Source organism: Chenopodium album, chromosome 17 (assembly GCF_948465745.1).
Source record: "Chenopodium album chromosome 17, dcCheAlbu1.1, whole genome shotgun sequence".
Classification (NCBI taxonomy): domain Eukaryota; kingdom Viridiplantae; phylum Streptophyta; class Magnoliopsida; order Caryophyllales; family Amaranthaceae; genus Chenopodium; species Chenopodium album.
The window spans coordinates 43,069,912-43,085,515 of NC_137850.1; the positions used below are offsets into that span (position 1 = coordinate 43,069,912).

At 37.1% G+C, this 15,604-nt stretch overlaps 2 protein-coding genes across 2 annotated transcripts; one reads left to right on the top strand and one right to left on the bottom strand.

Annotated features, from left to right (window-relative positions):
* Window positions 1-1,000: 1,000 nt before the first annotated feature.
* Window positions 1,001-10,254, top strand: LOC145589784 (uncharacterized). The gene is made up of 5 exons (XM_081646471.1): window positions 1,001-2,129; window positions 3,551-3,621; window positions 4,332-4,443; window positions 8,853-8,905; window positions 9,886-10,254. The coding sequence occupies exons 1-5, from the start codon at window positions 1,130-1,132 to the stop codon at window positions 10,027-10,029; spliced, it is 1,380 nt and encodes a 459-aa protein (XP_081502597.1). The 5' UTR covers window positions 1,001-1,129; the 3' UTR covers window positions 10,030-10,254.
* A 272-nt stretch (window positions 10,255-10,526) lies between these two features.
* On the bottom strand, window positions 10,527-15,327 carry LOC145589785 (putative disease resistance protein RGA1). The gene is made up of 2 exons (XM_081646472.1): window positions 15,221-15,327; window positions 10,527-14,390 (listed from the first exon to the last, which is right to left on the bottom strand). Exon 2 carries the CDS (start codon window positions 14,158-14,160, stop codon window positions 10,981-10,983), a length of 3,180 nt encoding a protein of 1,059 aa, XP_081502598.1. The 5' UTR covers window positions 14,161-14,390; window positions 15,221-15,327; the 3' UTR covers window positions 10,527-10,980.
* Window positions 15,328-15,604: the final 277 nt, after the last annotated feature.

A 15,604-nucleotide genomic window follows, 5' to 3' on the forward strand; every position in this document is an offset into this window, starting at 1 on the left:
CTGCCTGCGACCGATGCCCAAAACAACGGCCGTCGCCGGCGACCCCACCTCCCTTTCCCCCACCCACGAAGCTAACCTCCATCCCTTTCCCCCACCACGAAGCCAACCCCCCACTCCCTTTCCCCCACCCATCGAAGCCAACCACCACTAAATTCAGCCCCCCTCCCCGTTACCTTCAGCAACCACCAATTCGCACCCACCCGCAACACCAGCTCCGCCACCAATTTCGCAGTCCCTCCTCAATTCGCAGCCACCATTTCGCAGAAGCCTGCAACACCACCATAGCCACCATATTCGCAAACCCCCAATTCACAAACCCTAAACCACCACATTCGCAAACCCTTAATTCACAAACCCTCAATTCACTTGGGTGGCTTCAGGTTTAGGGTTAGGGGTGGTTTCGGGTTTAGGGTTCGATTCCGGTGGGGTAACGGGGAGGGGGGCTGATTTCGGTGGGGGATGGCTTCATGGGTGGTGGGGTTGGCTTTGTGGGTGAGGGATAGGGAGAGGGGTTGGCTTAGTGGGTGGGGAAAAGGGATGGGGTGAGGTCGCCGCCGGCTAAATCTTTTGGCGCCGGCCGCCGGAAGGGGGAGGGTGGCAGACTGGCAGTTGAGGGGATGGGGGTCGTTGGCAGTGGGGTGGCTGGGTTTTTTTTTTTTTTTTTTAATTTTTTTTTTTTTAATAAACTTAAGAAACTTAACGAAAGTCCTAACGGATTCCCGTTAAGTGGTAGTGATATCTAACAAACTCTAATTTAGGCGGTAGCAAAGTAAATTTTTTTTTTTAAAACGGTAGCAAATCTAAAGCTAGGTGATTTAGGTGGTAGCAAATGTGAAAAAATCCTTATTATTATTATTATTTTTCTGTTTGGATCAATTTTGCTAACTCTTGCTTAGTCCAACCAAAACATTTGGGTCAAGCTTCAAGCAACCCAACAAACATTGTAGGCTAAGAAAAACCCAACACAAACACAAGCCCACCTAAATTAAAATGCACCCAACTTCAGCAAACCACCTTTGTTAGCTTCTTCGATGGCTTCCAATTTCTGAGGTTAACCCTTCATTCTTCCCCAAAATCTCAGGGTTTATTCCTGCTGCTGCTACTACTACTACTACTCAAGCATTCATCAATGGCGTCTTTAGCTCTTCACCTTAAATCCCACCACCATAAACCCTCTCAATTCCTCCTCAAATCCACTTCATCTAACCTCACTTTCTCTCTCCTCTTTTCTTCATCTTCTTCCTCCGATGACAACAACAGTGGCGGCGGTAATCCCCCCGACAAGCCGCACCCCTTTTCATCTTACTTTGATGGTATCAAATCCAAACTGAAACACCATGAACAACATCGAGAACAAGAGCAGCAATCTTCGGGTTTGAAGTATTCGAATATTGGGGTAAATCCTCAAGGGTCTTTGAATCCCAAAAATGCTGCTTCATTTGATGAAATTAAGAAGAATTTGTCGGAGTTTCGCCGTCGATCGACGGTTCCGCCGCTGGGTTTCGAGCAGCAGCAGAAGCAGACGATGTTTCAGACCGGAAATGCCGGAAACCCTAATGATAATGCTGGGAAAAATAGTGTGAGTTTATCGTTTGATACAATTAGAGAGAGTTTGCGAAAAATGAAGGGGACAGGAGTAGATGGGAGTAATACGAGTGATAAGATGTCGTTGAATAACTATAAGCAAAGCCTTAAAATGCAGCCGATAATGCCCGGAAGTGGCGGTGGAAGCGGCGGAGTTGGTGGTGTTGGTAAGGTGATTGGTGGGTCGAGTGAGATATTGCCAATGGCGGTGTTTGGGAAGGAGATGAAGGAGAAGGAGATGAAGGCAGGGGAAGCTGGGGATGGCAAAGGCGACGATGAGTTTGGTTTCGAGTTGTTTGATATGTACACTCATGATGAGTTGGGGAAGAAGCTGAGGGAGCTGAGGCCTGAGGTGAAGGGGAAGAACAAGGATGGAGAGGAGGAGAGTTGGTTTTCGATTTCGGAATTGGGTGAGAGGTTGAAGAAGCTTAAGAAAGAAGAGGAGAATCAATCCAATCAGAGTGGAAAGTATTTTGCAGAGTTGAGGAAGAGTCTTTCGTCTCTTGACAATAGTAGCAAGGATAATAGGCTCAAGAATGCTCCCAGTGAGTCACTTTCTCTCATTCATAATGTTTTTATTCTTTGAAGACTAGTGTTTTTTGTAATGTGATTGCGATTTTGTGTTGAATGTTATGTCTATTATTTTACATGATAGTTAAGTTGGTGTGAATCCCAGGATTTCTATCATCAGAGGTATAGTAATCACAAACTAAGGGGTTGATCTGTAACGTTCTTTTGGAAAAAAATTGCTAATGAACTTTGCTTGGTTTTGGGATTGTTATTTTGAAGTGTTGTGTATTGAAGGATGAATTCATAGTTTTTGTTTGAGCTTGAAGAAATGACTTAATACCCTGCTGTTTTAGTTATCTGAGCAAATTTGCTGAGCTCAAGCGCGTTGATTGAATGCTTACGTTATAATGATGTTGTTTTATTCTCAATCCGTGGACTTGATCTAAGTATTTAAGGAAGTTTAACATTTCATTGTACTTATCTCTTATGTTCATCTTGTGTGTGGGATAAGTTGGTGTAGGTGGGTGGAAAATGGTTTCATCTATATTCAAGGTTTTAGTTTATTTTTGGTTTAAGCATTGAAGGACTGGCATGATAATTCTAGGCTAAGATGTGTTATAAATTAGAAAAGTATGAAATGCTAGAGGAAGTAAATCCTTTTGTGGACATGGAAGGCAGTCAACATATTTGATCTGTTTGATGTTTGGGGTTAAAGCTCTCTTCTTGAAATGGGGACTTTAGGTTCTATGTTCATGCTTTTAGCAGACATGGAGGGGATGATGCTAAGTTTGGGTTTAAGATATGATTGTTTGCTTTTGAATAATCATATGAAAGGAAAAGTCTAAGTGTGATGGATCAAGGATGTTGTCTTCTGTGCATTTACTCATCATTGGCCACACTCTATTGTAATGTCAATTGTCAAATCCTTAGTTTTGCTTTGTTATCCTAATGGGAACCTGCATATTAAAGTTATTGTTTTTGGACGTAGCAAAGTAAGAGTAGTGTTTATATGCCTTGTAAGTCTCTTTGAAGCTTTCTGTTAGGTAATATCCTATAATCTCATCTTGTTTTATTTTCAGAGAAATTCCACTAATAATTTCTGAAAATTTACACCATTTAAAGTAATGATTTCCAACAAATTATGCCATATAGAGTATTTATTTTACACTTGGACGATGTAGTGGATGCTGCAAGCCTGCATGAATGGGCTACTTTGAAGCTCTCTTAGCTGTCTACAAATCAATTTGTATTTGATCTGTTTGTGAAGTGTTTCTAGTTACATTTATAATCTGCATGGTTGTAATTTGCATTATTTAATATTCTTCAGAGGAGGATTGTCTGAAACATGAAGTATTTTGTCCATTATTATTGGTTAAAGTAATATTGTACTTAATTTTAAAGTAGTTCATTTTGCTATTAAGTTGTAATATGCTGACGAATGCATTTTTTCCCGTAGTCCAGAGTCTGGGTTTGTTGTCTTCATCTAATTTCACGGAGTATCCTCCACAAGAGCATTTAGTTGAAAAGGTAGTGATTCCTTTATCAGACCTCTTTTACTTTTCTCTGTGTCTCCTCTCTGAAATTTTTGTTATCATTATGAAATATATTTGTATGCTTGTTTGTCAGTTGAACTTGCAAACATGCCTTATTAATTTATTATACAATTATGTATCATATTTTAATCAGTTTGATACAACGAATGATGCTAGTTGACGTACTAGAGAGGGGCTGCCATCACTTTTTCGTCAGTCTCCACTATATAACACATGTGAACGCCTGTGGGGTGTAGCTTCATTTACAGATCCAATTTGATCAGTATGAGGGGTTGGCTTTTATCTCTCTAGGATGAAACTGTGCCTGCTTAATATTTTGGATTATAAAATTAGTGGGATTTATGGGACAGACTTTTTGTTTATATGTAGTATATCACAATAAATAAAGAGTATGTTATGATTTTATTTGTTTCCCTGTTTAGCTTTCATGTCCATTTCTGATGGCACACCTATGGCTGGGAACTCCTTTACTTGTACTCTGAAAATTAAGAGCATTCTATTTAAAGCTTCATATTTATTCGAGTTCATTATGATGTTGACATCTGACCATGAACCAATAATAAGGGATAGAAATATTGCTAAGATCCTGTTTGAAATCATACTGCCTATTTTCTTTACTCTTGATAGACATCATACAATTTATCTTTTCGATATAATGATTTGAATTCATTGTTCTCTTTGCAGTATTTTCATCCAGATAACATGTCTGCAGAGGAGAAATTAAAGCTTGAGTTGAAAAAAGTGCGGGATGAGTTTAAAATGCACGAGTCAGATTGTGGATCAACACGTGTTCAAAGTAAGCAGGATAACTTTATACATAGTATATATATATATATATATTATATATTACAGAGTATTTCATTTATCATACCGTCGCAGACTTCCTTTCTTCCTTGTGTGGTTAATCTGAATGCTTCCCTGATTTTAGACTTATTTGGAAATCAATTGTCCTGTAAGGTCTGTTATAGTTAATTTCCTTTTTCATGGATAAAAATTCAAGGGCACTGACTCTATTGTTAAGTCACAGAATTTTAAAACAAGTAGAGTAGTAGATTTTTGTGCTGATATTACAGTGCTATGCAGCCAATATATGGTGGGAGTTAGTTTTGTATGATGTCTATTAGGGAAAGAATGGACTATCTTTCCGAAAATCTTCTTTCTGCCCTATATTTTGGTGGTGTTTATTGGTTTAAATGTGATGGCTTATAATTAATCATATACATGAGTTGCTTACTCAATTGTGGGACTCCCTCCGTTTGTTAACAAATGTGAGTTGAGTATAACACTGGGACCTAACATTATATATTTATCACATTTAAGGACCTTGCACTTATATTTTCACCTTTAAGGACCTCAAACCCCTTTTCCGGTGAAAGTTAACCAACTTAAACCCAAGTGTAGTTAAATGTGGGCCCTTTGTCTGCACAAATAATGATGACATGCACAATATTTATGGGAAACTCATAAGCTTATTGCTCCTCCACCTCTCCTCTGCAACCTTCCCCTCTTCCACCTCCATCCACCATTCTCAAATCTCAGCTCTTACTTCATATTAGTCATTTATGAGTACTATCTAAGAAATCAAAACAGAAAATAATTAAGATAGAAAATTCATTATATGACACTACAATTAAACCCTCAACCAACACCCAAAAAAAAAGGTACAAGAAATTGAAGCATAAATAGAGTTCCTGAGTTTGAGTTTGTGAAAAATCCTTCAATGACGGTGTAGAAGAGGCCAGATAGAGAGTCAAATTCGATTAAAATTTTATTGAGGTAATTTGATTATGAAATCTTTGAGTGAGTTAGTTATAGTTTTTTTTTCCCCCCAATTTGATTCTTATTATTTGGGCTTGATTTTGAATTATAATTGATACATTTTCATTCATGAAAGAAGAAGATAGTAAGGTGGTGTTGGGCATGTTGGCTGATCAGATCAGCTCATAAAGGTGTAGAAGACGGTGGAATGGGCAAATTTTAGAAGAGAAATCTATTTATTTATTTTAACTCAACAATTAATAATTAAAAGATTCCAAAAAGTGTGGATATATTAGTTGATATTTTCAATGGGTGGTGCTTTGGATAGCAATGCGTGTTTGCCGGCTGAAATTATAAAAACAATATTGAAGCTGCAAATAAGAGGGAGAAAATTGTGGGTTTTGGGTTTTTTCATGCACCCAGGTGGGTGGAGTTGGAGAGTTGATTATTGGTGGACAAGGGCATCCTCCAGTTATAGAAGAAACATGACAGTTGTTATTATTATTATTATTATTATTTTTTAAATTCTTGCAAGGATTTGTGTTTTTTTTTTTTTTTTTAATAAATCCTAACAAGGACTTGGCATTTGTTTATCAAAAGGCTAACATTCTAATTGATGCAGAGGTGAGTTAAAGATGAGTTAAGTGGCCTGATTTCTACCTTCAGCTCTTTAAAGGTGAAAAAAAAAAGTGAGAGGTCCTTAAAGGTGAAAAATACCAAATGTGAGGTCCATGTTCCTCTTTGTCTTCCATGTGTGGCAGCACATATTTTTTAAACATTAGTATCTTTAACCATCTATTACTAAAAAAGTTGATATTTGTTATAAATATGTACTCGTGCAAATCCAATAAATTTTCAAATATGGTCAAAGTGTTTAAGTATTTACAGGACAGGCACTAATCATTGTCTCACCCCCCCCCCTCCTCTGACATTCTTGAGAAATGTAGTACATGATCTTTCTTCTCAATGGATACCAGGTTGCCAATCATTTTAGCAATATAATGATTGATTGTGAAATATGATACTTGAAAGTGGGCTAGTTAATGTCTTGAAAGGTCTAGAAAGAAACCTGGTTAGTTCTTTCTCACCTCAACATAATTCTTTTCCACTTCTGCTTCAGTTCAGTGAGTTATTAACTTCTTTTTTGGCAATGGAGAGACAGTAGAGTTTCTCTCGATTAGAGGTTTACAAATTCTTTTGGAAGGGTTATTAGTTATAGTTATAGTTTTTGGTTGTGAGAATTAATTGTCACAAGACAAATGGTTCATTGTTTGTATTGAGGTCGAAAATACTGTTTGTAGTTTTTGGCACTTCCAATGGACCTCGTTTCTCTCTTTAATCTTTATCTTCCATTCTGTTCTACTGCCTTCCTCTGCCTCACAATTTTTTTAAATTTTTTTTTATATATTTATTTTTTATTTTTGTATTTTTTAATATTTTCTTTTTTTAATTTTTTGACTCTTGGTTCTTTCTTCATTGTCGCCCTTTGTACGTATGAGTTAGGTACCTGGACCTCCCCATATAACATACTTCTGTAGCTCTGTTATTGTAGTTGGTATACACTTTTATTGGTGGTTTCTAATGTGTACCTTTGACCATTATTAACTTTAGCTTCGTATGTTAAAAAGTGGTTAATGACAAATCTTACAATATCCCACATGATAATAATCTATGGTTGTCAATAGTTCAACACCATCCAACCAAGATAATAGAATTGGTTAAAATAGGACATTGTATACAATAACTGGGTTCATGCTAGTGTTATATTTTAATTTATTGGTAAAAGATGGATTTAAAAAGTTTCCTTAGTTTTAATATCTTTGAGAAAAGCAATGAAAAACCACCACCACCATCAGTTTATCATCTTGTATGAACCTGGCAAAAGTGGTTGGACTCGCATCCATAGAAAAATAGCTTCTATGAGGGATATATCATTATGATTTCAAATGGTTGAAATAATAATGCAATTTTTAGTAGCTAGTGTTGCCTAGGAAGGGAATTATTTCCTTAGTTTTGGTTTTTTTGAAGGGATATAGGCAACCTTCACCACCAATTATCTATGACCTTTCAGTAAAACCTACTGTAGTAGTTAAGTAGGAATACGGAGAAAGAACAAATTAAGAGTGTAGAGGAAATTGTACTCACTTTAGAAACTGGTGGAAAGACCACAAAGCAATCTGACTGAAATCACAAAGGGGGAAGTGGTTAGGAATAATGAGAAGGAAACAAATTGGGGTGTAGAGAAATTGTACTCACTTTAGAAACTGGTGGAAAGACAACAAATCAAAAGCATCCTGTCTGAAATCACAAAGGGGGAAGTGTTAAGCCGTTAAGGGAAGGAGAGAGGGAGAAAGGATAGGAAAGCAAAGTAAAGTTACGGACATTATATCAACCCAAGGGTGGAACATAGTAGCTAGTCCAATGTAATTATGTAGTTGTATCTTGAAGAGGAAGGTAGTTGGCTTGTTAGAGGGAGAGGAGATATAGCTTTCCTTATAAATAAGGTAGAGTTGGCATGTAGAAAGGCATCCAGAATATTGAAGAAGCTTTGGGAGTGAATCAGGCCACTTGAAAGCATGACTTCTGCAATGTCTATAGTTGTCAGATTGAATTCTCTTTCTTCTTCCTTGAATTTTTGTTACAGTTATGATAATTCATAACAAAAGGATGTGGAAGGAAAGAGATTCAAAGTGGCAAACACTATCTAAATTCCTACATTGAAAGGATGTAAACATGGAACATCTAGTTGGGTGTTTCAAGTTGATGGCCCATGGTGTCAGATCCTTCCGGATCACTCACTATTATACTGTGTTTTTCCACTTGCTCGTTTACTAGCCATGATTATGCTGGGCTCATATCTCCTGAGTCCTGACTCCTGAATGGAGCCTCTGGAGGTACCTTTTCATGTGCACGAATTGGTCCCATGGATTGCACAATGCTATCAGCTTTGTGTATTAAGTCATTTTCTATTTTTTGTAGGTGCTGCCTGATCTTATCATCATTGTTGAAATGGTTGATCACTTGTGATTCTTCAGTCTTATTGCTATAGTTATTGGTGTAAAAAAAATGATGGAATTTCGTTTTCATTGGGTGTTGTATTGATCGGATCATATTCATCTTGGTTTGGCTATATCTTGTGTTTAGGTGCAGCTTCACTCTTTGAGTCATTGACAATATGCTAGTTTTATTTTGTTCTGACATCTGGGAAAGGAAATTTCTTGTCAATGAAAATTGTTAGCGTTGACCATGGCTGTGGAAACCTTAGTTTTTACCTGGTATTGAGTATTTTCGAACTTTTGAGTTTGGGGAACATACTATAATGCTCTGTTCAGCTCAAGTATATACCCCAGTATAAAATCAAGATTTTGAAACTTCTGTTGTTTTCTTGATTGCCATTTTCGTTTATCGGTAGCAATTGATCATCATTTTTCTCTTTGTACTTTGCAGTTGCACAACTTACAACAGAAATACTTCACTTGTCTGCTGTTTTGCACAAGAAGGTAAATACTCTGTTATGGACCCTCAACATTTCTGTATGTTATTGTGTACTACAGTGTATATATATGTTGAACAGTAAGTTTCTCTTGAATTTGTATTGTTCTTTCAATAAATAATTGATAAAGGTGTCATATGCTTCTGAAGTCCTGATATGACGTGCATATTATATATTCAATAGAAATGATAATGATTATACTTTATTATCTATTAGATATAGCCAGCTTTAGGGGTGGCAGTCTGGAGCTTCTGTGTACTCTCATATTTGTCGTTCTTTCGCTTTGTTAGTTATTACTTCTGTTCCTTTTATGTTCTTTACACTGTTTAAAGTTTTATTTCGTTCCATTTTAGGTAATTGATTTTAAAACCTTTTGCCCACATGCTTACATTTGCCACTATTTCCTTTTCACTCTTTCTTCTTTCTTGATTCCTGTGCAAATAATAACTGTCCAGAACATTTAGGTGCAGAATGTATAATTTGCTTCTCTCTATCCTTGATTATGTATTGGAACATATTGCTGTCCAGAACATTTAGGAATGGAATTAATACGCAGTAAATGATTCGCCTCACTCTATCCTTGATTATGCTTTGGGATATAGTGTCTTAAGTGGCAATGTTTTTGGGATCTTTCTATTTTGTGTGATGTACTTTTGGTTATTTATTGGGAACACCAAACAATAAATTCTTGTTGAATGGGAAGACAAATATTTTGCCACCGATTTCGTATAGTATTTTCCCATTAAGTTCTTATGCTGTCTGTTTAGTGTATGCAAACTGCAATTCTAGTATGAAAATTTTATGTCTATGGTAGGGGTTTGGTGTGTGTGTGGTATATACCTTAGTCTTATTTCTGATTTATTTTGCTTTCTTAATCACCACTGTAGTTTTTGACAGTTTGATATGAAAAAGTAAACAAGTGACGTAATCTTTCACTTGATGTGGAATATATTTGACAGCCAACAATTATGTTGTTTTTTGTTCTAGGATAAGCATTCTCGTCGAGGATTGCAAGCAAAGGTGCAACAAAGGAAGAAGTTGTTGAAATATCTGAGGAGAACTGACTGGGAGTCCTATTGCTTTGTTCTTTCGAAACTTGGCCTCCGTGACAATCCTGATTACAAGAATTAAGATTGTATACAGATTACTAAGTTTTTATTGTGGTACGGAATATTTGCCTTTAATCTTGCCCCTATATTCAGTTCAAGAAGTCCTTTTTTGATTTATCAAAGGTGCTAATGGTAGCTGTGATTAGAAATATAAGTGCATCCTTTCATTCTGTGTTAATTTGTATACAATGCACAAGGTGATTCAAAGTTTGCATGTAATAAAGTTGAGTGTAGCAATATCAGGTCAGGGCGATGTAAGTTATATTTTTTGGGAGAGAATTTTCCTTTTGTAAACGTCAAGGAAATAGCATTTGCTTTGGCTACTTTATCTTGCATTATCATCAAGGAATGAAGATTTAATGCAGAGTTATTTTTCACTAAAATGGTTACTTCATCAATCATCATACATTACAAAGGTACGGACCGTCTTATCAGAGGGGTAGGCAATATTATCTGCAGGCTATAGTGGAGATTTTTGTAGATAAAACTTTCAGTTGATTGCATAGCCAAGCACGGAAACAATGAAAATAAGTCGACTATACATAATTGATACCCCAATTTATTATTTACATTACAATTTGCCATCACCTGATTTGGCCGTGATTTCCAACTGTTTTAGGCATTGACATTGAACACTAGTCTAGGCCACAAAGAGCATCAGAGGGCCATGAAGCTCACCTTCTAGGAAGGGTATCTCCATGCACCCCACACATCATATGCAAAGGCCTACTTACATTACATCAACGAGTTCCTTAACTAGAAACCAAATTATATGATATATAAATCACCATTATTAGTACAAACAGCAACTCTATTCATCCTAGCAGCTCCGACCAAACAAGCAGCAGTGTTATCCATTCAAAAGAGCACGATCCTTCAACAAAATTACGTTGAATTTGTGGCTACCCGCAGTACACCACCATTAAATTGGGGATGTCTCAAATTTAAAGGAGTTCTAAATGGGGGATGTTGCTTATTTGAGAAAGTGAGTCCCATTTGGTTGACTGTATCTTTCCTTCAATCCATCGCATGACCATATAGAAAGCCTTGTGAGGGAGAGGAGGTTTGCTTCTGGTAGAGTTTTCACCTTCGGACAATAATCAATCGTAAGTGATCGCAAAGACATAGGGCAATGAAGCCATTCTGGGTGGGTTTTCATATTCCTACAACATCGAATACAGAGACTTTGAAGGGAAGTCAAGTATTGAATGCCCTTTGGTATATCTCTCATTTGTGGAAGACTACTTAAGGTCAAGCGAGAGAGGGCGTGAAGGTCTTTCCATGGAAACCCTTGCTCTTCTTCCAGTTCCAGTTTTGGGCAATCATTAATTTGGAGTTTTTTCAAGTTGGTGAGATACTCTATTCCTCCTCCCGACACACTCTTTAAGTTTCGGCATTTTTGCAACGTAAGACTATCAATGGAAAGTGTGTACTTTCGTTGATACTCTTGTACAACACTCCACAAACTCTCCACCTCCATATCATCATGCAAACTGAGCACATCAATGCTTCGTATAGACTCCCCGAAAAGGGACTTCATTAATTGAAAACTGTCTATTTTTAATTCCCTCAAATCGAAAACATCACCACCAGCTGAACTATTGTCGTTGCTGCTTGAAGACGAGGCCGAGATTGAGGAGGTTGTTGCGTTTGCTTCATCATCTCTTTCTTGACAAAATGCCAGTGCTTCATTCAGGCCGAGCAGCGTAAATGTTTTCACATGTGGACATCTAGGAAAAGACTTCAAGCTTGGACATTTCCGAAGGTACAAGTTCTCTAGTGACGGAAACGAATGTGCAACCTTACTATCATTCTTCTCCATCAACTCTACATTGGGCAAGTTTACGAGTGTAAGATCTTTAAGATGCTGGAGTTGACTCATTGCTGGCAGACGTTGCAAACTATGAAATCCCGAAAGTTTCAATTTCTCAAGTGACGGAAACGAATGTGCAACCTTACTATCATTCTTCTCCATCAACTCTACATTGGGCATGTTTACGAGTGTAAGATCTTTAAGATGCTGGAGTTGACTCATTGCTGGCAGACGTCGCAAACTAGGAAAATTCACCAACTGGATTTTCACAAGCTGTGGGAGAGAGATTTCCAGTGTGGCTGCCCATCTTGGCAATGTAACCCCTTTATATCCAGCTATAACAATATCTCTTAGATCACGATGAGGTTCAAGTCTTTCTAACAATCTTTCATCTACACTCAATACTGCTTCTTTTTCATGCCAACCTTCATCTATTATTGTTAAACTCTTGATATGCTTCGTGTTTGATAGACATGCTTCCTGTTCGGTCAAATTGTATGCGTATCCTTTTTTAAATTCTATTGCAAGTGTACCTCTAATGTTGATTAGAGGCATCAAATCTCTAAGTTGACCAATCTGGGCTTTCTTTGAACTTTCTGAACCCAATACAAACCTTGGAAGGGTACACAGACCAGTCATACTATCCATTCCAGCAGGCATATGAGTCAACCTATAGCAACCTTTTAGGTCCAAATGCCTAAGATTGACTAGCTCCCTCAAGTCCTTGGGCAACTCTTCTAGGTTAAAACAGGACCTTAAACTCAACACTTGCAAATTATAGAGTCTAGTGATTGACTCTGGAAGTGTCTTCAAGTGCCCATTGCGAGAGAGATCAAGATACCTTAAATGTAAAAGGTTCTTTATTGTACTTGGTAACGCTTTTATCCCAAGATCGTGCAAGTCCAATACCCGCAAACGCCTGTATTTTGCTACGATTGTGGGCACTTGAGATTCACAATCCAGTTCATGATAAGAAGGCCGAAGAAATGTACGCAATCCCCTAAACTTGTCAAAAACATCACTTGGATTAAGCAAGAGAGAGCTCGTAGCGAGATGACGAGTTTTTCCATCAGATCTTTTGCTAGTTTCCTGCATCAAGTACGACTCTTTTCCTGCGACTTCTTGGGCAAGATCATGAATCAAATCATGCATTTTACAAGAAGATATTTCACCATATTCATCATGTCTAATATCTTGGAGAAAGCATCTCTGCAATAAAATAGAAAAATACTCCTCACCAACATCTTCTCTGCTTTGCATATCATTGTCAAGATATCCTTGTGCAGACCATAGACGGATCAATAACTCTTTCTCAATCTTGTAATCCTTAGGGAAGAGTGCACAGTAACTAAAACAACTCTTTAACTGCGGTTTAAGGTGATGATAACTAAACTTCAATATTGGCATTATGCTCTCTTCACTACTTCGGCCCATTATTTCAGACAACTTAATCCTCTGAAATAATCTCCACACGCTTTTATCATGACCATACAACATGCTCCCTACGACCCTTATAGCCAAGGGAACATTTGCACATTTTTTCACAATGTCTTTACCAATGTACGCAAGTTCATCATCAACCTCTCCACTGCCTTGGTTAAATGCTACTCTCCTAAACAAATGCCAAGAATCATCATCTGACAAACCCTCTAATGTGTGCATTGGATCGTCACCTATAGCTCCTGCCACCTTTTTTGAGCGTGTAGTCACCACAACTCGGCTTCCTTTTGCACCTACTTGCAAGAACTCCCTCAACTTAAGCCACTCTTCACGCCTTTCGTTCCACAAATCATCTAGAATAAGGAAATATTTTTTCCCTTCTATAAGTTGTCTCACCTTATTTTGCAATCCATCAACTCCAATATCACCATGATCTTGTTGAGTCGCCGACTTGAACATCTTACCAAGGATTTGTTCTATGATAAATTCATCAGAGACACAAACCCACAACTTCAATTCAAAAGCACTTTTGATCCTATCATCGTTGTACACAAGTTGAGCAAGAGCCGTTTTTCCTAATCCTCCCATCCCGACAATACTCACAAAAGAAACATTATCAGCCGATGAATCCGACTCTCTCAAAAGCATATCCAGAATAACCTCCTTATCAGCATCTCTCCCAATAATACCATCTTCACATACATAAGACCAAGTTTCCTCCTTTCTCTTAACAGGCCTATACACATCACTAAACCCATACTGAGTACGATCTTTAGCAATATTCTCCAACTTCTCTCTAATCTTCTTAATCTTTCTAGAGGTAATTAAACCAAAAAGAAACTGGTTTTCACTAGAGAAGAAAGCTTGTACCTTTTTGGAGACCTTACCACCAGGCATCATTTTCTGTCGTCGAGCAAGTGTGACAAATTCATCGAACAAATCATCAGCATCATAGACAGCATCCTTGAGCTCGTTAACCCAGTTCAATCCCTGATTGTTGAGCTCCTGCTGTCCTGACTCCACATCAAGGAGGACATTCTGGATGGTTTCGACGGTGCCTTGAAGAGCCTCAAGTTTTGATTCATACTTGAAATTTGAGCATAACTCTCTCAATTCCTTGCATTGTAGTGCTGCAAACAGAGTTTGTGCAACATTCAACACCATACCCGTCGCCATTTTCTTGAATTTTTTTTTGTGTTTTGTTTTTGAGACAAAGTAAAGATGAGAATAGTTATGAAATAATGGTGTAAAACTAGAGCCCCAACTCCATTATTTCTTAAAGGACGTAGTATTTATGAATTGATCTACCAACAAGTACAATAATTGATCTAATAATAGTCAGTAGGGTAAATGTAAAGATAAAAAAGTAGTGGTAATCCATTAATGAAAATGAAATTGAAAGTGAAGTAAGGGTCCATCTCTGCTCCTTACTCCATGTGCCCTCTGTTCTTTTCCTCCTTTTTATTGAAGGAGATAAAGTTGAATATTGTTATTCCTTTCCTTTTATTTTTTCAAGTGCCTCAATTTTAACTCTTTACAATTTCACATTAATTATTTGTATTAATACTATTTGTATTATTGGATTAGAAGAAGGATTACTGAATTTTATTGATATTCAATTCCAATAAACGTCATTCAGGTGCTAAATTTGATTAAATTTTGTTTGCAAAAACTGAAATGGTGATTTTCCCGGAATTGATGCCAATAGCAAAATTATTGTTATTTCCACCTTTTTTTTTTTTTTTTTTAATATGCCAAGAATCACTATAACAAATTTTAAGTGAACAAAAAATTATGTTTTCAATTGAGCACAAATGCACAATGAGCAAAATAAAATACAACAAATTCCTCAAAATAAAAACAAAAGGCCCCATATTTCAAAATATCACATAACAACTTTATGATTTTTTTTCTGAATATTACAGATTTGCCAAATTGATTTCTGTATAATTAAAGTTACCTGATTGGCTAATTGGCTTGAATTTGTAAGAAATTGAATTGGAGAAAGTTGAAATATTAGAATTGGGGTTTCGGGTTTCCGATTTCTTTGTGTCGTAAAGTCTGCTGAAAAATTACTGACAAATATGGAGAATTTGGCCCAGGGTGGCTGCAACTTGTCTTTGATTTGCTGATCATAATCCATGAGCTTAAATGTAGCCCATAAGCAAAGAATGTGCACTAGATGAATATATTTTTAAAGAAATGAACAAAAAGCGTGTATCTCTCCATTATATTGGAAATTAGGCTTGGCAATCCAGTCCGGATTCGACCCTATTCCTCTAATCCGAGGGAAAAAAATCTGCTTTGAGTTCGGGAAAAAAAAAAGGTCTGAATTCGACTCTGC